At 36.4% G+C, this 25,519-nt stretch overlaps 1 protein-coding gene across 5 annotated transcripts in view; it reads right to left on the bottom strand.

The window, feature by feature from the left end:
- SNX7 (sorting nexin 7) overlaps positions 1-25,519 on the bottom strand; it is a 173,555-nt gene that overhangs the window by 51,248 nt on the left and 96,788 nt on the right. For all 5 annotated transcript variants that reach the window (XM_069598468.1, XM_069598482.1, XM_069598459.1 and 2 more), the window contains one exon: positions 16,019-16,171. In XM_069598468.1, the coding sequence (XP_069454569.1) occupies positions 16,019-16,171 (153 nt within the window). The remainder of the gene's footprint in view (positions 1-16,018; positions 16,172-25,519) is intronic.

Below are 25,519 nucleotides of genomic sequence, written 5' to 3'. Positions count from 1 at the left end.
GCATGTTCCTAGGTGGTGCCAGTTTATAGCCAAAGACCAAAAACTGTAGCTTCTCTTTGAAGGCACGACTGGGAAAGACTGTACAGTTAGGAAAGTGAGCCAGAACTAGGGCAAACAGACCCAAAAGGTAAATAAAAGCCCTTTTGTTCTGACACATGCTTAAAGACTTCTTAAATAGAAAGTAAGTTTTAATTACAAAACTAGTCTTGAAAGTAAATCTCTTGCTATCTCAGTAAAAGCAGTGATGACATTTTGCCCTAAGAAAAGGTAAATGTCTCTTTAGCTCTCAAAAGTGACAGTGATCCACAAGTAGATGTGATTAAATTTTCTAAAGAATAAATGATAACAAAAATGGGGTTTCTGTTGGTATAATATAGCTTCCAATGAAAGCTTCCACATTTCAGAATCACTATTTTCTCAAAATGGTGGGATATAAAGAGGTTCTGTCCCACAGTCTGAAAACATTCAAGCGAATGTTTTCATTTTTCTGGGCCTATTTACCCATTCACAGTAGAGGAGGCTTAAACCACGTGCATGCTTCAACTTTCATCTGAGGACCTAAAATGGCCAACACAAAAATAAACAAATGCAACCTAGTTATTAACCTAAAAGCTTTTGCACAGCAGAGGAAACCATAAACAAAATGAAATGACAACTTACAGAATATTTGCAAATGACGTGACCAACAAGGGACTACTCTCCAAAATACATAAACAGCTCATACAGCCTAATATAAAGGAAAAAATTGAAAAATGAGCAGAAGTTCTAAATAGTCATTTCTCCAAAGAAGACATACAGATGGCCACATGAAAAGATACTCAACATTGCTAATTATCAGAGAAATGTAAATCAAAATTACAGTGAGGAGTGACTGAGCACACACACATCGCCTCACACAGCTCAGAATGGCCATCATCAAAAAATCTAAGGCAACAAATGCTGGAAAGGGTGTGGAGAAATGGCAACCCTCCTACACTGTATGGAGAACATCCATGGAGAACAGGATGGAAGTTCCTTAAAAAACTAAAAATAGAAGTACCATATGATCCTACAATCTCACTTCTGGGCATAGATCCAGAGAAAATCATAGTTCAAAAAGATACATGCACTCCAATGTTCATTGCTGTGCTACTTGGAAGAACTAAGGCATGGGAGCAACCTAAATGACCATTGATGAAAGAATAAGAGGTGGTATATATACACAATGGAACATTACTCAGCCAAAAATGAATGAAATAATGCCATATGCAGCAACATGGATGGACCTAGAGATTATCATTACATGAACATTACATTACCTAGAGATTAACATTACAAAGTGAAGTAAGTCAGACAAAGAGAAGTATCATATGATATTGCTTACATGTGGAATCTAAAAAAAAAAAAAATACAAGTAAACTTATATACAAAACAGAAATAGACCCAAAGACATGGAAGTCCAACTTATGGTTACCAAAGGGGAAAGCAGTGGGAAGGGAGGGTAAGTTAGGAGTTTGGGAATAACATACATACATTATTATATATTTAATAGATAACCAGCAAGGACCTACTGTATGGGAGCTATACTCAATACTCTGTAATAACCTATAAGGCAAAAGAATCTGGAAAAAAAAAATGTACGTACAAGTAAATCACATTGCTATACACCTGAAACTAATACAACACTGTAAATCAACTGTACTTGAATAAATTTTTTTTAAATTGGCAAATGAGATCGCATATAATTAATAAATATGCCTTGCTCTATTTGGCTTAACAGAGTGTGGAAAGGCATCAAATATACAATTTTACCCTTCCCCTCGGTATTTGATATTTATAAGTTTTTTGCCTCTAAGACTTTTCTTTCATCTTTATTTTATTATGTACATATGTACATACATGTACATATATATTTTAATACCAAATAAAATTTATGATGTGTAAACTATTATTTTCAGCACTTTACAAAAGAGGATACTGAGGCTCACTGAAATAATGAAAGGTGTCTGAACTTAAAGTCACAAGTTAGGCCTATCCAAAGCCCATGTTCTTAGTGACCAGGTGATAGTGCCAACATAAAGTTTTATATCTCCATAGGTAATGCTATGACTCTGTTCATTAAACAGCTAGTGGAAAACCTAGTCTCATGTAAATTATCACAAGAATCAAATCAATAAAATATTATCTATATATCTCTACTAATGAAGTAAAATAACCATAAATTTGCCTGAAACAATAACAAACCTTACCATGTACTTTTTTTTAAACCAGAAATTTCCACATTAAGTCAAAAGCTGTGCTTCTAGTTTTCCTACTAACCCCAATGACATAATAACTGTATCTCTCTTAATAAATTAAAACAGAAATATGATTGCACATCCTTTACATAATTTAATGCTATCTCAACTATCTCGGGCATAGATGACATAACCTACATGTGAGGAAACACTGAAGCTCAAATATGTAAACATCTCCATACTAGGCCAATATCATTGCAAAATAAATTACACTGTAAAAATTGTAGGCCATACCTAAAATGAGGGCAATGGGGTGTGTAACATTTTAGTAACTGCTTTTTAAATCACCTAGACCTAAGATCCAAATAGTAATGAAAACTATTAGGAGCTGCATATTTAAACATTTTCCTGAAATATAGCCAATCTAGAAAAAAATGAGAGATGATGTTATAAAAGGAAATCAACTTCTATTACTTTTCAATGGCTCAAAATTATTTAATAAATTTCATTTTTTGAAAAGTCTAAATTCAGAATAAACTAATTTATAATTTGAGAAATATCAGTAACTTCAAAATGACAAGATTTGCATCTTTTTCTAAAATTAGTTTTACATATTCCTCAAGAATATAAGTAATAAGTTTGCATTTGTAAATACTGCAAATGTTAATACTGTTAAATGATTGCAACAGTTAACATAAAACAACTCATTAGCTACAAACGCCATCTTGTGGTCCTTTTAAAAATTATTTTGTAGTTTGTAGATCTCTAACTCAAGATCTTCTAAGGATAGAAAGAGCCTTGAAGGTGAGCGTGAAGTTGCTCAGTCACGTCCGACTCTTTGCGACCCCATGGACTGTAGCCTACCAGGCTCCTCTGTCCATGAGATTTTCCAGACAAGAGTACTGGAGTGGGGTGCCATTGCCTTCTCCAGGGGATCTTCCTGACCCAGGGATTGAACCCGGGTCTCCTGCATTGTAGACAGACGCTTTACCGTCTGAGCCACCAGGGAAGTCCTTAGATACAACCAATTCCATTTCTCTCATTTTTACATGTGGAAAAGTTGGAGCTCCAAAGATCTAACACACTGGAAATATATATAGAGAATACAAGAGCCAAAATTTTCATATTTTCCACTCACACTTTTATATACGATATCATCATTCTCTTTTTTTTAACTAGTAACAAGCCAATTACATGAAGTTTGTCCAGTTTAGTACCAGACACTTCAAACAGTGAGCTGATCTTGTTTATCACACATGAAAATACAATAAACTAAAAGAAAAGCACATTTACTTTTGGATTACTGGATCAAGGCACAGCTATGATAAAGCACATTATTTTAAAGCATTTCACACACTTTCTAATTTTATTCTTCTAAAAACCTGCGAGGGATGTGTGTGGATAGGGGGCAGGGGCAGAGGAAGACCATTGGTTCCACCTTTTGACAGATTAGAAAGCTAGGTATGGAGAAAATATGACCAAGATCTTTTCTTACATTTAGTAGCAGCCATCCTGATATCTAAGTTTAATTTGCTTCATTAGGAAATCCACCTTTTTTCTTCAAAATGTTACAACATGCAGTGTGTACATGTGTGTTTTAAGTCATTTCTTCCTTTTCTTTACAGGAACTATTATATTGGTCCATAGCATATAATCTGTCCTTTATGAAGCACAGTGAGATGTAAGTTCTTGATTCAGAATCTAGATAATTTTAGAAATGATTACATTATAAAATGTAATCACCTATTTAAATGTTTGATTAACTTAACTACAGAAAAACTCATCTAATTCAAAGGTTGGGAAAAGATAGACTGTCGATGCTATGGTATAACTGTCACTTCTACACCTAAATTCAACTTCGCTTGTATAAATAATTGAAAAATAACTATATCTCAGAATATAAGAGATTAATGAAAATGTTTTTAACATAAGTTTTTAAGAAAGCAGAAACCTATAAAACAACAAAAGCTTTAAAACTTACATGAACACAATAAAAAATGTTCATAGTTATTTGGAAATATGAACTACAGCCTTGGAATATGCAATTTAGAATAGAACTCACCACTTAATAAACAAAACAACACAGTTACATGATACTTTTGAATTCTAAAAATGATAAATACTTCATTTTTAAGGTTTCCTTCAGTTCAGTTCAGTCGCTCAGTCGTGTCCGACTCTTTGTGACCCCATGGATCGCAGCACGCCAGGCCTCCCTGTCCATCACCAACTCCCGGAGTTCACTCAGACTCACGTCCATCGAGTCTGTGATGCCATCTAGCCATCTCATCTTCTGTCGTCCCCTTCTCTTGCCCGCAGTCCCTCCCAGCATCAGGGTCTTTTCCAATGAGTCAACTCTTTGCATGAGGTGGCCAAAGTACTGGAGTTTCAGCTTTAGCATCATTCCTTCCAAAGAACACCCAGGACTGATCTCCTTTAGAATGGACTGGTTGATCTCCTTGCAGTCCAAGGGACTCTCAAGAGTCTTCTCCAAAACCACAGTTCAAAAGCATCAATTCTTCAGGGCTCAGCCTTCTTCACAGTCCAACTCTCACATCCGTACATGACCACTAGAAAAACCATAGCCTTGACTAGACGGACCTTTGTTGGCAAAGTAATATCTCTGCTTTTGAATATGCTATCTAGGTTGGTCATAACTTTCCTTCCAAGGAGTAAGCGTCTTTTAATTTCATGGCTGCAATCACTTAATAAATAAAAGTACAGTTACATGATACTTTTGAATTCTAATAATGATAAATACTTTATTTTTAAGGTTTCCTTAGAAGTATATAAAAATCAGACCTTGGTGCCTTTAAACTGAATTCTATAATTAATCATGCTTAATATAATACTTGAATATCAGCCAGATTATAAATTTTTAAATGATATAAAACACTACCTATGTTAATTTGAAGATATGAACAAACTTCTAGAAAACAGAAGGAACTTCAGAGCAGTGCTTCTCAAACTATCTGTGGTGAAGAACACATCTGTTGTTGGCTAAGAACCATTAGTGATCCTACTGAGCTGACTAGTTTGCACTTCATGCCACAAGAAATCATCACAAAAGCTGGACAATATCCCAACTGGCCTATACTTGATTCAACAAAAGAAGTCTAATAATCACCTGGACATCATGACAATGTCAAATTGCCCTAGAATATTTCAACTGGTTATATTCTATTTCTGAATTTATGTTATAAATCTGTAATAAATAATTTATGAATTAGGCATTAGTCCACACTTTAAGTAACATAACGTTAGAGATCAATGTAATTACCCAAGGTTTCCTAAATTGTGTTCCATGACAGGCTAAGGCTATAAGAAGAAATGCTAACCTAGTCAAAGTTATGTCTTAGATTCATAAACCATATAAGAACATGCGCTAAATCACTTTAGTCGTGTCTGACCCTTCGTGACCCCACGGACTGAAGCCCTCCAGGTGCCTCTTTCCATGGGATTCTCCAAGTAAGAATACTGGAGTGGGTTGCTGTGCCTTCCTGCAGGGGATCTTCCCAACACAGGGACTGAACCCCTGTCTCTTATGTCTTCTGTACTGGCAACTGGGTTCTTTACCACTAGTGCTACCTGGGAAGCCCATATAAGCACATAAAAGGTTCTGAGAACTTCTTTAATAAACATGCCTGTTTAATTCAAACTTATTTGACTACAGAATCTATCTTTTCTATCAAGATAAACACCCTTTAACATTACAAAAACTAATTTCCTATAAAATGCATAGAGAAATTCTAGTTTAAACAGAATTGCTGATGTACGTTATTCAACAACTGCTTTAAAATTCCCAGTGGCAGAGAACTAATTTCTTTGCAATGCAACTTAATATAGAGAATTATAATACATAGGATATGATTCTTTTTTTGTGAATTCAAATTATTCAACTTCCAAAAGTTAATTCTAGATATGCTTTCTTTTTTTAAAAAATTTCATTGGCGTATAGTTGCTCAGAACTATGTAGTTTTTCCAGTAGACATGTACAGATATGAGAGTTGAACCATAAAGAAGGCTGAGTGCCAAAGAACCGATGCTTTTGAACTGTGGTATTGAAGAAGACTTTGCAGAGTCCCTTGGATTGCAAGGTTAAACCAATAAATCCTAAAGGAAATAAATCCTGAATACTCACTGGAAGGACTGATGCTGAAGATGAAGCTCCAATACTTTGGCCACCTGATACAAAGAGCCAACTCGTTGGAAAAGACCCTTATGCTAGGAAAGATTGAGGGCAGGAGGAGAAGGGGACGACGGAGGATGAGATGGTTGGATGGCATCACCAACTCAATGGACATGAGTTTGAGCAGGCTCTGGGACTTGGTGATGGACAGGGAAGCCTGGTGTGCTACAGTCCATGGGGTTGCAAAGAGGTGGACACTACCGAGTGACTGAACAACAACAGGAAGGGTGGCAGGGACTTTTTTTTTAAAGTGTCTTTAAATGGCAACCCACTCCAGTGTTCTTGCCTGGAGAATCCCAGGGATGGCGGAGCCTGGTGGGCTGCCGTTTATGGGGTCGCACAGAGTTGGACATGACTGAAGCGACTTAGCAGCAGCAGCAGCAACATAACAAGACCTCAGGAATCTTATAAAACTTCAATTTGGAAAGAAGCAAATTTCAATGTGGTGATTAAGACAAAGACCTAGTAAATTAAATGACTTAAACTTGACAAAGTATACTATCATTCTACATGCTGAAAACAATCTTTTTGCAAAGTATTTTTGGTTTGAATATAAAGATTCCTTGGTGCTAGGGTGCAGGGTGGGGGAAACCAGTTAGAAGTAGGTTTACAACTTGGAATATGAAAGGACTTTGTCATCAATATAGAGGATAACATTTACCTTATTTGCTATGAGAGAGAATTCCTTTGAATCACTGAAAAGCTGTATCAAATTATTGAGGTGAAACTTTAAAAAGGTAGTTGGCTACCACTGAGCAGTTCTTTTTTTTTTTTTTTTTAAGACAAGTGGAACTGAAATTTACTCTGTCAAGAGTTCATAGCTACTAAACATCTTCAGATGGTTTTACAATAAAGGCTTTAATGAACATTAGAAGTCTTACATTTTTATCAGTTTCTTAAGTATTTTCTAGATAATAGTTCCATAAATATTTCAGACATGAATTCCATAAATGACTTCTGTGAACAAATAAATCTGAGATCTTAAACAAAGGTGAACATAGTTCTTTTCTAAGGAGTATCTTAGGAACTTTAATGTGTCAAGATGCAGTGCAACCTTCTTCAATAAAATGAAACAGCATAACTTAAGAGGAAGGCACTTGGCTATGAAGTTGTCATATCCAATGACAGCGAAAGTAAAATAAATGGGAGCAAATGATTGTGCGATCAAATATGTCCTCAAATAAACAATTAGAGACTCAAAAACTATGCCCAGGGACTTCCTCCAGCATTTGTACTAGTTGATTTTAAAAATTTATAAAATGTCTTTAATGTAGCATTCCCTCAGCTCAGTTTATAATTTCATCTCTTCACTCAACCAAGATTCCTGGTACAATCTATCAAGCTGAGAAGGCAGCTTCCCAGCCTCTGTGGTTGGTATTCTCCGTGGATGCCTCTCCCACAACCAATCAACTAATAACAGAGGACCATAACAGCATCCCATGAACAGCCCAAGCAAGAGTTTATTGAAGATTTTGTTTCTATAAGCAGCGGTGAAACCTCTCATCTGAGAGTAATAATAAAAAGTTTTAAAGTCTTAGGATGCACAAGGTTATTTCCTCTCTGCTTCCCTTGTTTTAAGCATTATTATTATGTACCTTTAGATTCTATTTCAAACAGGAATTGATTGCTTACCAAAAAAAAAAAAAAAGGATTTCGATAGAATAAATGGTAAAAAGGACAAGATTAATCATTAAATAATCAATAGTGTTGGTCTCTTTACTAAAAATACAAAGGGATAAGCTCCTAGGCATTCAATGGAGCATTATGGCATTAAGAAGATGAAAACTTGATGTTTTGATGAAGATGACTGTCCCTAAATAAACTGGATGGTCCCTAAATGTGTGGTGTACTGTAGCCCAAATTTGTTAATATTGACATCAGGTTTCTAATGAGTACCTTCCAGTGAGTAAAAAAGTCAATAACGTGGACAAAAGAATGTAATGAATTGGAAATTCTAACTGGCACAAAAATGGTCAGGTTGAGTAAATATCCAAGCATCTTAGCCTCTTAAGCAGGTAGCACGTTTACTTTTCAGGAAATCTATCTTACCCATTAATGTAAATCTACTGAATTCACTAGGGTGTATAACGTAGTTCTGAAACATTCTTCTAACAGTTCCAAATAGAGACTGTTATTTTCTGAAGGGTTGTTTAACCATCATCAGGAGATCTGTATTCCTGAGTTCTAGAGATTCGGTAAGGTACCAGTTTAAGTAAACGTTATGAGGCATGATTGTAAAAAGAAAAGTACCCTGATATGGATTCCAAAATCCCTGTCCTAGATAACACTGAATTATTCTAGCTTTTTGTTTTTATGATTTTCAAAGGGAGTTGAGACACACATTAACCTTAAAGAAAGTATCTATTTACTCCATTTCATCTTAAGAGACTGTCAACATAAAAATATAATTTAAATTGCTCAACATAGAGCAACTATTATGCCTCTCTCCCAACATTTAAAAGGAAAACTAAGAAACTACAGGTCATTCTTTGTGACCAAAATGATACTAAACAACTATAGTTAAGTAAACCTTCAATCACTTCCATCCCCTCTACAAGAAAGACATAATACTGATGCTGAAATTAAACTTTTTTGTAATTTTTCAAATCACTTTACTAAATTCTAGGAAATATGACTAGATGGCCCGGGTTTCCTTCCTTTCCTTTTCTTTGACTCCCAGATTTTCAAAATAGTACTTTGTCATCAAGTTTCTGTCTTGTTACATAACAGCTCCTCTTTGTCGGATGGATTAGATCTTGGGAAAGTTATTCTCCCTCACTGCTCCTTTCAATTACTGTAGATGAACAGCAAGTCCATAATTTATCTGAGACCCAATTTAGGAAAAAATAATGAAATCTCAGACAGATACATAAATTCCACTCATCAGAATCTTCTTAGCTGGCAGTTTTATTATCATTATCAATGATATCAACATATCATTATCAACTTTAACCTCTTAAAGTCACAATGTTTGGGAGATACCTTTACTTGGATCATGGTGTTTTAAATATTCATGAAAAAATTTTAAAATGTTCCAAAATATGTAGCACATCAATGAATGTAAAACAAAAAACTCTTTCGCTCCAGTTTATTTTACTATTCCCCAATATAACAAGGAATAAATTTCTAAATAAAAACAACTATACCTGAAAACTTCTAGGAGATTCAATGCTTATCTGTTACTTACTTTGTAAAAGAACTTCTATGATGTGTATTTTTAAAATTTTCTCTGCTGTTTGAATGGTCCGTATATAGCTGGACTTGGATTTTAGGGAAGCATTAGTTGTGTTATTGATTTGGCTAGACTGTGAACTCTTGAAATGATTTTTTTTCTTCTTTTATTTCAGAGAAAACATCCTATACTAGATGCTTTTCTGTTTCCTAGATACCCATGTAGATATAAATATTTTTATTATTCAATAATGATAGAACCTTCTACTAAGTCAGTTTATTATGATTCAACTAAATGAATTCAAATACTCTTTCATTAAAAAAGTAATATATTGTAAAGCTGTATCAATCAAATGAAAAATACATATACTTATTATTCTTCCCTAAGGGGAAGATTTAAGTTTGAATTTGAATGCTGCTTAGCATAGGGTTTTGATGTTAATAGAATCCTAAAGAATGATTTTACATGAGGCAACTAACATTCTTAAATAAGACTGATAGCATTTGAAATGAAGTCACCTCTATCTTGGCTATTTCTTGAATATCTTATCAAGAAAGATCTTAAGTCTAATGTTCATAATTATTTTAAATAGTATTGTTTATGAGAGCATAAAAATTTACATAAATGTTCAATTATTAGTAGTTATCTTCACTAATAAAGATATATGAACATTATGTACTATATAAAGATCAAGTTACACAGAAAAATATTTAAACAAGTGAAAAATATAGAATTCAAAATAACACATGTCCACTGTAGTCATCATGACACAAATAAGTATCATGTTTTTATGTTGACATATTTGGAAATGCAGAAATCTTAAAATATTTTGATCAGCATAGAGCAAATTATTTTTCTGTAAATGCATTTCAATATACCGCTCTGTAGGAGATAAGGTTATGGGTATTCTTTATTTCTTCTTTATACATTTGTGTACTTAACTTTTGTTGTTTTTGTACATGTATTAATTCTAAAACCAGAAAATGAGGCCAAAAAGACTTCCATATATTAACTCTAAAATAAACTATGTAAAGAAATAAATTTTACTACTTCAAGTATTATATTCAGTTAACTACAAATGATTTTATTTGGCAATAATTAATATTATGTGATCTTTTCATGATTATATTGTTAAACTTTAAAGAGCATATTATTTCAGTTTATGATATCTACCAAGGATTCCTTCCTTTTAAATTTCTTCACCATCATAATGATTATCAGCATCATCAACAAGAATAAAAACATACTATTTTGTACCTTGTGTTTTTGTTTATTCACTAAGTTATGTCTGACTCTTGCAACCCCATGGACTGTAGCCTGCCAGGCTTCTCTGTCCATGGGATTCCCAGGCAAGAATACTGGAATGGATTGCCATTTCCTTCTCCATGGGATCTTCCCAACCCAGGGATTGAACCTGCATTTCCTGCACTGTACTTCCCTTTTGGCTCAGATGGTAACGCGTCTGCCTGCAATGCGGGAGACCCGGGTTAGATTCCTGGGTCGGGAAGATCCCCTGAAGAAGGAAATGGCAATCCACTCCAGCACTCTTACCTGGAAAATCCCATGGACGGAGGAGCCTGATAGGCTACAGTCCATGGGGTCACAAAGAGTTGGACACGACCAAGTGACTTCACTTTCCTACACTGCAGGCAGATTTTTACCACTGAGCCACCTGGGCAGTCTTATTTTGTACCTACTAAAGAACAATTAGAAAATGTCTGTGCACTTTATCCAACATGTCATAGTTTATAGTTTTAGCATCCCTTCACATTTTAGTAAGAAATAACTTTCTTTGGTTATTTGGATACTTATATACTTTGAAATTATTCACTTTGAAATTATTCACCTATGGTTAATGGGACTTTTTATTTTATTGCTTTGTTCTTCTAATTTTTTCAAAAATGATTCAAGTTTATTCTTGGATACTGGTCATACAGAACACAATTGGGAATAGCTTCATTTTACCTATTCAGAGTTTATTTCAGATCCTTGTTTTATATTTGAGGTCAACTGTTTCTAAGTAAATTCACACATCTAAGTACAATATTTTAGTTAGACAATAATGGACCTTTGATACAGACATATCTCATATTTACAAACTGATTTTCCTCTGGCATTTTAATAGTTAAATTTTAAGTTATAAACAAGTTGTGACCATTTCACTTCATAAAAGTCCAAAGACAAATGTTTATACCCTATTTTTTCTGTCACACTAGGAGCAAACCCCTTTAGGGATTTACTATTTATTTATTTTTTTACAAATGTTGATGAAGACAGAAGTATTTCCATAATAATGTGATTAAATTAAAAAGGAACTGGAAAGATTCTGCAACATTTTACTTCCTTATATATTTGATATATTCTGAAGTCAACAGATAACAGCAGACTGTTGCTGTTTCAGGCCATACAGTCTGTGTGTTAATTAGGAAGCCTTGATTATATAAGGGCTTTAATTTCCGATTATACCTGGAATCATGTGCCAAATCAGTTAAAAGTTATTCACTCAGGAAAAAACTCAATAAATAACTTGAGATGTAGAGACCTTATGAAGTTACAATAAAGAAAACCAATGATTCCTCCAAACATCTCCATCTAAAATGCCATACACTTGATATAATTTTAGTAAGATTTAGAAATACAATTCGCTTGGAGGAAAGAGTTAAAAACATAGCTATAAACTGCTGTGAGGGACAAAATTTGCAATACGGCAATATGGCACAGTGATGCTAATTTAACTATTTCTAAGAAGATAGTATTTTGTATAAACTGAGTGCAATCTATGAGAATAAAAAAAAGTGTGCATTTATGTGAGAGGTATAGTCAAAATGCAAACATTTCAGTTGAAGTTCAATGGAACTACTATGAACATTTTCTCTTAAGAAAATTAAAAATCCAAACTTAGAACTAAGTTTTGCAGACATTATCATTGAGAAGACAACATAGTATTGAGTGTTTGTCACACGATTTTTATAACCTAATATGTTTTATAATTGCAATCACTTATAGTATAATGTGTATTCTAACTTTCTTAAAAAATTATTTCAATTATTAATTGTCATAGCACTCCTATAATGTCAGTGTGGCCATGTTCTATTATAAAGGAGAGATAAAGTTATTTCTGTGGATTTAAAACAGTTAAAGTTGTTAAAAAAAAAAGCGTATAGTGACAAATCTGCTTTATCCAACAGAAATATTTTAAATCATTTCAAAATCTGAGACTTACGGGGAGTTCCTTTTAGATATTTTGATCTACTTAAGGTTGTTATTATAGAATAAAAAAGGAGGGGAGGTAGAAAACGATCTTTCCAACACCACTTGCTAAAAAGAAAATCACTTAAATCTGTCCTCCAATCTGTAGCCTGCTGCCATGAAACCTCTATGTCAGTTCACCTCTCTGTCTGTTGCTCCACTTTCTAACCAGGCTCAATATGTCTAGTTTTGTTCCACTATGACCCATATATAGCCTGCATGATCATTCTAAAAGGCAAGTCCAAATTGTCTCTTCCCTGCTGAAAACTCTTTAATGGCATTTACCATTTCCCTTAGAATGAGAAATAAAAAACAAAGCTTATTAAGGCCTTCTTCAGACTTCCCTGGTGGCTCAGATGGTACAGCGTCTGCCTACAATGCGGGAGACCCGGGTTCAATCCCTGGGTTGGGAAGATCTCCTGGAGAAGGAAATGGCAACCCACTCCAGTATTCTTGCCTGGTAAACTCCATGAAAGGAAGATCCTGGTAGGCTACAGTCCATGGGGTCGCAGAGAGTCAGACACGACTGAGCGACTTCACTTTCACTTTCAGCCTAATAGGGTTCAGGACATACTAACACAAAATATGACACACTGTCATATTAAGATGAAAGAGTTTGAGAAATAGAAGCGGAAAGGTCACTCTGACCTTCTTCCAACCCTTATCTCCTGAGGCAAGTCATAAAATCCTCAAGTAAGAGGTGGGATCCTCATCCCCAGAGGAAAGGTACATCTTTACCTCTGAAGCCAAGGACATGAGAAGACTCCTAACAAACAGGCCCTGCTAAGTCTCCCTCAGTTTACTGGGCTTACGTTATACCCCTTAACCTATCCCTCTCTACACAACAACCCAATCTTCATCAAAACTAGCATAAAAATACTCAGATCTGTTTCTTCTGATCTTGATTTGTTGATGAAGGCTCCTGTGCCACAAAGAAATTATATTCATTCAACTTATATGCGTTTTCTCCTGTGAATTTATCCTTGTCAGTTTCATTTTCAGACCCAGCCAGGGATCCTGTGAGGGTTGAGGGAAACATTTTCCTCCTCTACAAGCCTCATTTTTCAATTCAACACTATCTCTACTCCACCATTCTCCCAAAAGGAACCTCAGTCATTTGAACATGTTCTTTCTCACCTCTCTGCTTTTGTGCATGTCTTCTCTGCCTGGAACTCTCTTTCTCATATCTGAATCTTGCTACCTCTCATTCATTATTCAGGACTCAGCTTAAATATATCCTCTGAGGAACTGTCCTCTTTCCTTCTAGATTAGGTTAGATGCCCTTGCAAAGTCTTCCTATCCTGGATCTTATTATATTTTTTATTATAATATTTTAATTGTAACCACATGAGAAAGAGATTGTGTTTGTCCTGCACACTGTGGTCTCTCCAGGACCCAGCACAGTGGCTGGTGGTAGTAGGGGCTCAAGCATTTCTTGCTGAATGAAAATATCAGTATCAGTTAGATAATCTTGCAAAATATAAAATATTTTAAAGTACCTTTAACCTGGCAAGCACTACAGAGTACAAAATATAAGTTTTTTAATGTATCAATTTCATATAGTCATATATTCAGACAGAGATAAGGTTAAAGATGTATTTTAATATATACCTTCTAGGAAAAGTACGTTCAGAATAGCTAGATGAAGCAAGCAATAGCATAAAATTCACTGAAAATAAATACTACTGTGTTCAAAAAAGACAATCATTTGAAAAGCAAAATGTCGATTAGGCATTTTTCCTAAGGTAAACAAAGAAAGAAACAAAACCAATCGAACTAAACTAGAGTGAGCTAATGTTCTTTTCTGACCTTTTTGAATAGCTACAGAGGAAAGGTGGGGATGGAAGGGACATATATAAACTCTGAACTAATTTCCTGCTCATTCAAACTTCTATTTCTTTCCTGACTTTGCAAACAATACAAGAAAAGGAGTGTGCATGCTCAGTGGCTAAGTCATATCCAACTCTTTGTGACCCCAAGGACTGTAACTAGTCAGGCTCATCTGTCCACGGAATTTTCCAGGCAAGAATACTGGAGTGGGTTGCCATTTCCTTCTCCAGGGGATCTTCCTGACCCAGGGATAGAACCCGTGTTTCCCGTGTCTCCTGAACTGGCAGGAGGATTCTTAACCACCAAACTACCTGGGAAGCCCGGGTAAGAAAAGGAGAGGAAACGAAATTTTAATCAGATAGGAGAATCATTAGGAAGCCCAATCAAATGATTTTTGAAGATGTCAGATACTGCCAAAACAAGAAACTGAAGGGAAGACAAACAAAACAAAATGGTAGCATTTAATTTTTTTTTCATATATAAGATTCTGTTCAGTTTATTTGTATTGCTTAAAATTAGGGAATAGAAAAATAGAAAATAAAAAAATCAGTGTTTAAATAAGCTCAATTGTAACATATAAAATATTTGTAGCTTTTTATTAATATATTATGAAGCCATTTCAATTTGGCACTGGTCGAAACAACTTCAGTATAACTGCTAAAAGTCATGACTACAACTTATGGTGGTTTTGTAATTTCTTGTCTGCTTCATTAATAAATATTACATTTGAGGTTTTTTTTAATGGCTACTTCTTAAACTTAAATCGCTTCCTGTCATCCTGAGTCTTATCTTAGATCAGCCTAAATGTGCAAAATGGCACTTACTTTTTTTCCCTTCCCCTATATTCTGAGTTTTACATGAAAGTGAAAGTGAAGTCGCTCAGTCACGTCCAACTCTTTGCGACCCCATGGACTGTAGCCCACCAGGCTCCTCCGTCCATGGGGTTCTCCAGGCAAGAATACTGGAGTGGGTTGCCATTTCCTTCTCCAGGGGATGTTCCCAACCCAGGAATCGAACCCATGTCTCCCGGATTGCAGGCAGATGCTTTAACCTCTGAGCCACCAGTTTTACATGAAGATAGCAGAATTCTCTCTCACGTCAAGCTCAGCTCATATTAGGCACATGGGCATGCTGTGGAGGAAGGAAAGCTCATCACCTTCTTACAGGTAAACACTTTGTGTTGGTGGGTGGGTTTAGTGATGCTCTGTTGACTGGCAGCTCCACTGGCACTGAGCCACCAGAGAGGGCTTTGAATGTGACACTTGGTTCCTGAACAGACTCTTTCAACACAAGATAAACAGAAAGTAAGAGAGAGGATAACTTTTTAAAAAGAAAAAGAAAGCAATACTGCATATCACTAATTACCTGTTCATAATAGAGGATGTTTTCCTCAGCCATATTTGTAAACGCTGACTTGATATCATTTTGCATGTTTTGTTTCCATCTTTCCCAATCTGCTTTCAGGGCATTATTAGCGCACTCCACTTTATCTTCCAGTTTTCCAATCTCTTCTGTAAGCTGAGTTAGATCACAAAGAGAGATCAGTTGATCTATGCATTCCTGCCACTAAGCAAATTCTTTGAATCTAAGATGAATATTCTATATTTTTAAAAAGCACAAGAATATTTTTTCTGAAGAGTTGCCAGTATAGTCAGAGATATCATGTAGAGTTCTAAAGGTCTGCGACCAATAGCACTTGACTTTGGATAAATCTCTCAAACCTTGGGCCTCAGTCTCACTATTTATAAATCAAAGGAAAATGAGCTACAAGTAATCTCAAAATTCTTTTGCAATAACTCTCTCATTACCACTGTTGGTGGTGGTAATATTTATGTTAAAAGATACGGTTTCACATCTTCAGCTTTTCTTTCCTCCTTCTTAATTTTCAACTGTTTTGAGCAGAATGCTCAATTAACTGACATGTTATAAGGTCCATATAGATTATCCAGCCTGGAGGCCCAGGGGATTAACTGGCTACAATTCCATTCAGCTGGTAACAGAGACAGGTTTATACCTCAAGACACGTGACACTGATTCCACACTCCATTAGACAAGCTGTGTATGACAGTCAAACCTCCTCCCCAAATCACCCAGCAATATTTGAGCATGGAACCCACCAATGTACTGCTTTAAATTTAACATATTATATTTATACAAATTTTAATATATTTATCCATATTTTATTTATTCTTATATTCAGCAAACATATATTTATTAAGTGTCTTCTATGTATCAGGCATTCTTCAAGGGCCTGGAGATTCAATAATGAAGACAACAGACAAAAATTCCTGTTTTTACCAGAACTTATATTCTATCAGCAAAGACAAACCATAAGCAAGACAAATGAAATATCTATTATTTGATAATAAGTGCCAAAAAGAAAAATGAAGTAGAAAGGTAGATAAGGAGTATAAGAACAATGCATTTTTAGATAAGATGGCTAGGGAAAATCTAAATAAAGTGTCATATCTAAAGTTGATCTTAGAGTGAATCATGAAGCTCTTAGCAGGAAAAGCATTCCTGGCAGAGAAAAAAAACAGGGCAATGGTCTAGAGACAGAAGTAGGTCTGGATGGTCCAAGAAGAGCAAGGAGACCAGTATGACTGTAGCAGGTGGCAGAGTTAAAAAAGAGGGAAGATCCTAGGTGATGCAGTCAGAGAAGCAGTTGGGTGACCAGATCTTACTATGCAGTCCATGATAAAGGCCCTAGGTTTTATTGAGTGTGACCAAAGGCAGGGACAGTTAAGGAGAAATAACACCATTTCTCCCATGTTTTATTAATAAAAGGGGCATTATACATTACTACTCTTCCTTAACTCCAAGTATTCAAAAGAGGCTGTCATTAAGAAGGTCACCATTACAGACATGTTAAAAGGTAATAATGTATGTCTTAGAATTTTTTTAAAAAAATGTTATTTTACTTTCAATGCTTGCTTAAAATTTTTTTCATTTCATTTTATTCATTTTTATTTTTTTCACTTCTTATTCATTCATTTTGCTATGAAATTTCACTCAGACTTTATTTCATTGTAGCCATATTTGCTTTTATTTCCCTCAGACTAGATGTTTGGTATTATATAACTCTTTTATTATTTGCAAAATGTAATGTGTTAATGGCTCAGTCACGTCCGACTCTTTATTACCCATGGGAGATCTATTTCGTATGTAGGGTTGGTTTTCATGGTTTGGGTGTGGTGGGAATATGTAGTTTTGTTTATTTTTTTTCCCTTAACTTTCTTGTTTTGTTTGTCAATTGTCTCAGAGAGGCCATTTATTACTTTTGTGGGTACCTATAAACTGTGGTGCTGGAGAAGACTCTTGCAAATCCCTTGGACTGCAAGGAGATCCAACCAGTCCATCCTAAAGGAGACCAGTCCTGGGTGTTCATTGGAAGAACTGATGCTGAGGCTGAAACTCCAATACTTTGGCCACCTCATTCAAAAAGTTGACTCACTGGAAAAGACTCTGATGCTGGGAGGGATTGGGGGCAGGAGGAGAAGGGGATGGCAGAGGATGAGATGACTGGATGGCATCACTGATTCAATGCACATGAGTTTGGGTGAACTCTGGGAGTTGGTGATGGACGGGGAGGCCTGGCATGCTGCAATTCATGGGGTTGCAAAGAGTCGGACACGACTGAGTGACTGAACTGAACTGAACTGATGACTCTATGGGGTAATTATTTTACTAAATCATAGAGGATGTCTAAAACGGTGTTGTGTGGGTATGTACACTCAGTTGCTTAGTCGTGTCTGACTCTTTACAACCTCATGGACTGTAGCCCACTAGGCTCTTCTGTCTATGGAATTTTCCAGGTAAGAATACTGGAGCAGGTTGCCATTTCCTACTCCAGGGGATCTTCCCAACCCAGAGATCAAACCCGTGTCTCTTACATTTCCTGCATTGGCAGATGTATTCTTCACCACTGTGCTACCTGGGAAGCCCAACAGGACATTAATGGGAAGTCTAATAGTGGACTTTGGATGCTGGGGAATAAGCTAAGGTAAAATTACTGACAGGCCAAATTCAAACAGGGTCCATAGAAAGCTCATGCACTGGTTACAAAACCTCATTTCCCTGGGTTGTTGGCTCAAATCTTCCCATTTTCACAGCCAGATGGAAATGACTGGAAAAGTATCTTTTTTATATCTAGGATCAAGAGGTAACTATACCAACTGTAACTACACTTTTTCTCCTCCGCTTAGGTTCTGCAGTCTAAAACTGCTCTGCACTGGAGTGGGATGACCTGCAAAATTCTTTACTGAAAATAGTTTTAGGAAACAGTATCTAAATCATATGTTTCATCTTGCTTCCCCTCCTGATAGAGCTTAAAATGGTGTCACCGCCATAAGGGCTTTACAATAATCTTCTCTTTACCAACCTTCAACTCCCCATCTTGCTAGCCCTTGTTAGTGGTGGCTAGGCTGGTTGGTGCTTCTGCTCTGGCCCAGAGCTACTACATTCTTAAGGAAGACCTGTCCTGTTCTCTGACTTCACTCCAATCCACAGAAAGGTTTGTAGCCTTATCAGCATGGCACTGAGATTATATGATTAATGATAGGTTGAACTGATCTCAGACTCCATATTGGTCTTTCACAAGCTGTATGACACTGGGTAGACTACTTTTTGAAGGCTTAGATTCTTCATCTACAAAATGAACATAAAAATAATGATACCTATCCCATAGGAATTTTTATTTAAAATTGCCTGAGATAATGAACACATTAACTAATGTTCACAGTGTCTGACAATTTGCCTACTAAATGTTATCTATCAGAACCATCACCAGCACCACCATGATCAGCTGGTGGAATGGGAGCTGACTGCCTCTCCTCTTCCAGTATTTTAGTCTCTGGAAATATCCTATTCCTCTGCCAGGATCTAGGTATTAATTTCCACTGCAATTTCTTGATTTATTCTCACCAATGTACATGATAACATATCCAATTCTATATAATTCATGCTAAATATATATTTACCAATTCTTATTTTTGCTGGCTATATATATGGAGAGAGACCATTTTTATTGATGACTCCATCATGACTTTAGTTTGAAAAACAGGAAAGTGACATTAGGTATTTCCTCACACTGAATCATCTTCCCATAATTTTAACTTTTAGGAAACTCTAACTGATAATAAGTACAAAACACTTAATTCAAATTAGAAATAATCTGGACTCTATCTTTCTTACAAATTTATAAAGATATATTATTAGATCTCCCTTCCCTTAGTTGACTGCAATTTTAGCAAGTTTTTGCTAAAATATGTCCATACAGGTGGTGCAGTCAAGGTTATGAACATAAACACTCAATATAATTTCACCAAAGTGGGAGAACAACATGTTAGGTGCCTGGCAGACCAAAGGAGCCCCTCTAACCACATGGCAAAGTTTCAATAACTCTAAACGCAGGAAATTAAATTCATAGTTTCTACCGCAAAACAACATAAAGACTGAGTTTTAAAAGATTAAAGTTTGAATCATTCATTTCACAAACACTGGAAAATTGGCCCTCTGTTGATGGAAAAACTGAAGAAGTAAACAATCCTTTTTGCCAGGAAAATGTTGAAATATCAGAATAAGTAATAAAAGAATGTAACATAGTGAAAATAATGATTTAGATTTAACCACAGGCTAATGTGGTAATCTCTAGCTTCAGTTATATTCAGCTAAAAAGGAGTCACACGATTAAATGAAAACCATAAATACTGAGAGCTCAGGAAAACAAAACAATATTCTTCTTCAATACTTTAGTACTAGGAACAGCAACAATAATAATGAGCATTTATTGTATTTCTGCCACAGGCCACCATATTAAGCTATATGCTTTACATACATTATTTCATTTAATCTACATTATAATGCTGCAAATTTTGTAATACTGTCTAGCTTTTGGGAGACATATACAAAGGAGAAACTGGGAGAAATATACAAAGGAGATCACATAACTTTATGTGGCATTATAGAGATTAAAACCAAGTCAAAACACATATTCTTTCCACAGTGACTAAATAGCCCCAAGCTACCTTGCCTGTAGCTACGTGTAGCAGAATAGCCCCAAGTTACCTTGCCTGTATGCCAAAGCCTTTGACTATGTGGATCACAACAAACTGTGAAAAATTCTTAAAGAGATGGGAATACCAGACCACCTGACCTGCCTCCTGGGAAATCTGCATGCAGGTCAAGAAGCAATAGTTAGAACTGGACATGGAACAAGAGACTGGTTCTAAATCGGAAAAGGAGCACATCAAGACTGTATATTGTCACTCTGCTTATTTAACTTATATGCAGAGTACCTCATGAGAAATGCTGGGCAAGATGAAGCACAAGCTGGATGAATCAAGATTGCCGGGAGAAATATCAATAACCTCAGATATGCAGATGACACCACCCTTATGGCAGAAAGCAAAGAAAAACTAAAGAGCCTCTTGATGAAAGTGAAAGAGGAGAGTGAAAAAGTTGGCTTAAAATTCAACATTCGGAAAATTAAGATCATGGCATCTGGTCCCATCACTTCAAGGCAAATAGATGGGGAAACTGTAACAGACTTTATCTGGGGGGGGGGCTCCAAAATCACTACAGATGGTGACTGAAGCCATGAAATTAAAAGACACTTGCTCCTTGGAAGACAAGCTATGAACAACCTAGACAGCATATTAAAAAGCAGAGACATTACTTTAACCAACAAATGTTCATCTAGTCAAAGCTATAGTTTTTCCAATAGTCATGCATGAATGTGAAGGTTGGACTATAAAGAAAGCTGAGCACCGAAGAATTGATGCTTTTGAACTGTGGTGTTGGAGAAGACTCCTGAGAGTCCCTTGGACTGCAAGGAGATCCAACTAGTCCATTCTAAAGGAAATCAGCCCTGAATAGTCATTGGAAGGACTGATGCTAAAGCTGAAACTCCAATACTTTGGCCACCTGATGCGAAGAACTGACTCACTGGAAAAGATGCTGACAAAGATTGAAGGCAGGAGAAGGGGATAACAGAGGATGAGATGGTTGGATGGCATCACTGACTCAATGGACATGAGTTTGAGTAAACTCTGGGAGTTGGTATTGGACAAGGAGGCCTGGCGTGCTGCTGTCCATGGGTTTGCAAAGAGTTGGATATGACTGAGCGAATGAACTGAACTGAGCCTTGCCTATGGCTTTCAGCTTTAAGCTAATTCAGCTCTTAGCTCAAGGAGTTGTTATCTAATAGAATGTTGTTGGTGTTTTTTGCCCAACTCTTTTGTGACCCCATGGACTATAGTCCACCAGGCTCCTCTGTCCACAGATTTCCCAGGCAAGAATACTGGAGTGGGTTGCCATTTCCTTCTCAAGGGGATCTTCCCAACCCAGGGATCAAATCCACATCTCCTGCATTGGCAGGTAGATTCTCTACCAGTGAGCCAGCAGGGAAGCCAATCTAACAGAAAATAGATATGCAAAAATAAAACAAAAACCAAAGGCAATCATTCAAAGCAGAATGTGATATATATAATAATGGAGGGAAAAAATTAAATTAGAATATAGAAAGATACAGAATGGAGGATTGATTCTAACAGGGGTAGGGGACATTCCAAGTGTTACACGGCTAGGCAATGAATGGATGAGGGTGTGGCATGAATAAAACCACAGAGATGTTATGGTATAGAGCATGATAAAAGAACGGATAAGAAATAGGTTTGAAGGTAGTCAAGAAGAAACATGGGCTTCCCTGGTGGCTCAGATGGTAAAGAAGCTGCCTGCAATGTGGGAGACCCAGGTTTGATCCCTGGATCGGGAAGCTCCCCTGGAGAATGGAATGGCTACCCAACTCCAGTATTCTTGCTGAGAGAATTCCATGGACAGAGATGCCTGGTGGGCTATACAGTCCATGGCATTGCAAAGAGGTGGACATGACTGAGTGGCTACCACACGCATAAGACAAAATATGGGAAATATAGTTGGACAGGCCAACTGAAGACTGAGGACTAGAGGGTATAATTGATAATGAGCATAAAATGAATTCTCTAGGAAAAGGTAAGCCACTGAAAGATTTTGGCTAGTAGGAAAGGAAGGAGGACAGGAAGAAAGAAACCAATTAATCTGCACAGGGACTGTGGAAACAGCAAGAAAAATTATGAGGATTTGGCTCACTCACTCCCTTTCACTCATCCAGCAGCACTCACTCAGCATCCATCCTTACTTCCTGTGTTAAGAACTAAGATGAAGGGTGAAAAACTGACTGCCCCAAGAACTCATGCCTAAAGGGAAAAATAAACACAACTAGATAAAATGTGATATACATTCAATGCAAAGCAAATAGTGTGTACCATCCTAAAAGCAAGTTTACTTTGAAGTTTCTAAAAACTGCAAGTGGTTTGTCAAGGTTGGTACCTGGAGTGTGAGTGGGAAAAGAGCAAAAGAGGAAAAAAGAGATACTACTTTGCCTACACAGGTCCATATAGTCAAAGCTATAGTTTTTCCAGTAGCCATGTATGGATGTGAGAGTTGGACCATAAAGAAAGCTGAGAGCCAAAGAATTGATGCTTTTGAACTGTGGTGTTAGAGGAGACCCTTGACAGTTCCTTGGACTGCAAGGAGATCCAACCAGTCAATCCTAAAGGAAATCAGTCCTGAATATTCATTGGAAGAACTGATGCTGAAGCTGAAACTCCAATGCTTTGGCCACCTGACTCATTTGCTGAGAAAGACTGAAGGCATGAGGAGAAGGGGACGACAGTGGATGAGATGGTTGGATGGCATCACCGACTCGATGGACCTGAGTTTGACCAAGCTCCGGCAGTTAATGACGGACAGGGAAGACTGGAGTACTGCAATCCATGGGGTCACAAGGAGTGTCAGACACCACTGAGCATCTGAACTGAACTGAAAAGAGGAAAAAGAGACATGCAACTGCCAGATCCTAAAGGAATTTCCCGGGGGGAGGATTTTTAATTAAAAAAAGAAAAAAACAAGTGGAATCACTGAAGAATTTTAGGGAAGAGGACCAGGAAGGGAGCATAACAATCAGGTTCCAGATATGAGGGGATCTGAGAGGAGGAGACCCTGAGGCAGAATCAGTAGTGGGTTGAAAAGTGATTAAGTGTGGGTATTGGAAGAAAAGATCATCTGGTCTTTTAAACCGGATAACATTCACTGGAAGAACAGGTCAGGTAGGGTAAGAGGAAATGAAGGCCGAAAGACAACAGTAATAGTCATGCAGAGTGAGGTATACATCAAACAAATTTTGGAGGTCAACCCTGTGACATATTTCACTAAAAATTTACTCCAATTCTTACAAAGCGGAAAAAAAAAATACTGATCCCTGAGAAGGGATGGGGTCACAGAGGAAAAAATAATGAAATAACAATGGGAAAAAAAAAGATTGTGCTAAAAATAATCCACCATTAATATCAAGGCTTCAACAAGGGCTTCCCAGGTGGCGCTAGTGGTAAAGAATCTGCCTGCCAATGTAGGAGATGTTTGAGAGACACAGGTTCAATCCCTGAGTCTGAAAGATCCCCTGGCAGAGGAAATGGCAACCCACTCCAGTATTCATGCCTAGAGAATCCCATGGATGGAGGAGCTTGCCGGACTACAGTCCATTGCAAAGAGGGCTTGCAAAGAGTCAGATACGACTGACGCAACTTAGCATGCACACACTATCAACATATTACATAATTACTATACTTCATTATTTCTCATCCATAAAAGTACAGTCTAAGAGGTGGGTGTCAAATCAAAGAATAAAAGATACATGAGGTTCATATCTTATCCCATCAACTTGGAGGTATCCTAGATTTCAGGTGAAGGGTGTTGCTTCTTGTTTTGTTTCTTTGGTTCAGTTCAAAGATATCTAGAGAAAGACCTGATGGCTAAAGAGCCAAGAGCAGATGTACTGGTTCCATTCACGTCACTTATAGCTCTGAACCGTGGTTATATCACGCTATGTATGTTTGTCACAGGTCAAGTGGGAAAGTGCGTAAAATGATTTGGATGAATCCACCCAAATCATTCATTATTGCTAGGAAACAAAAGCTACATTCTAAGGGATAGCCCTGGGAACCATTAAACAGGTATAAACCATTCCACTATTTTTCAGAGTTAGTGTTAGAAGTACATGTCTGCTAAAGCATGCATCTGCTAAGGCAACCCCAGGTGCAGAGTCCCTCAAACCCAATTAACCACCTTGGAGGTTTTCCTCCTTCTTCCCTCAAAGCTGACTTTAGAAAGTGAAACCAAAAAAAATGTATAGAATTTTCATAATTTTTGTTAAAATAGGCCTTTTGTATATTTTATTGTTCTATTATATTTAAATTTATAAGAATATGCTTTCCTATATTTATAGAAAAGTTATATGAACCCATGCAAATATAGTTTATTTATTACCTTTCTTGAACAAATGATTAAAAATTTTCACAGAAAATTAGTATTTTATTAACTTAATAAAAAAGATACATGATAGAACATTTTAGAATCCCACAATAAAGATAATTATTTTTCTTTGTGATAAAATGTGGCCCTGGAAATTATATCAGAAATATATATTTATGAATAAAATAATATAGATAAGAATTATATGATCAGTTAGGCTAATGAATGAAATAGGATAAAATCAAAGTTAGGGTAGTGAATAAAATAGGATTACAAATAAAACATGAAAAAATATTTTAAAATATTGCTGAAAAGAACATATTTCACACAAATAAATTGCCAAAAATATTTTATAATAAAGCTTGGACACAAATTTTATAAAATGGTATCACCTATGCAGCCATGAAATTAAAAGATGCTTACTCTTTGGAAGGAAAGTTATGACCAAACTAGACAGCATATTAAAAACCAGAGACATTACTTTGTCAACAGAGGTCCGTCTAGTCAAGGCTATGATTT

Source organism: Ovis canadensis, chromosome 1 (assembly GCF_042477335.2).
Source record: "Ovis canadensis isolate MfBH-ARS-UI-01 breed Bighorn chromosome 1, ARS-UI_OviCan_v2, whole genome shotgun sequence".
Classification (NCBI taxonomy): domain Eukaryota; kingdom Metazoa; phylum Chordata; class Mammalia; order Artiodactyla; family Bovidae; genus Ovis; species Ovis canadensis.
This window is presented reverse-complemented; position numbering and strand designations above follow the sequence as displayed.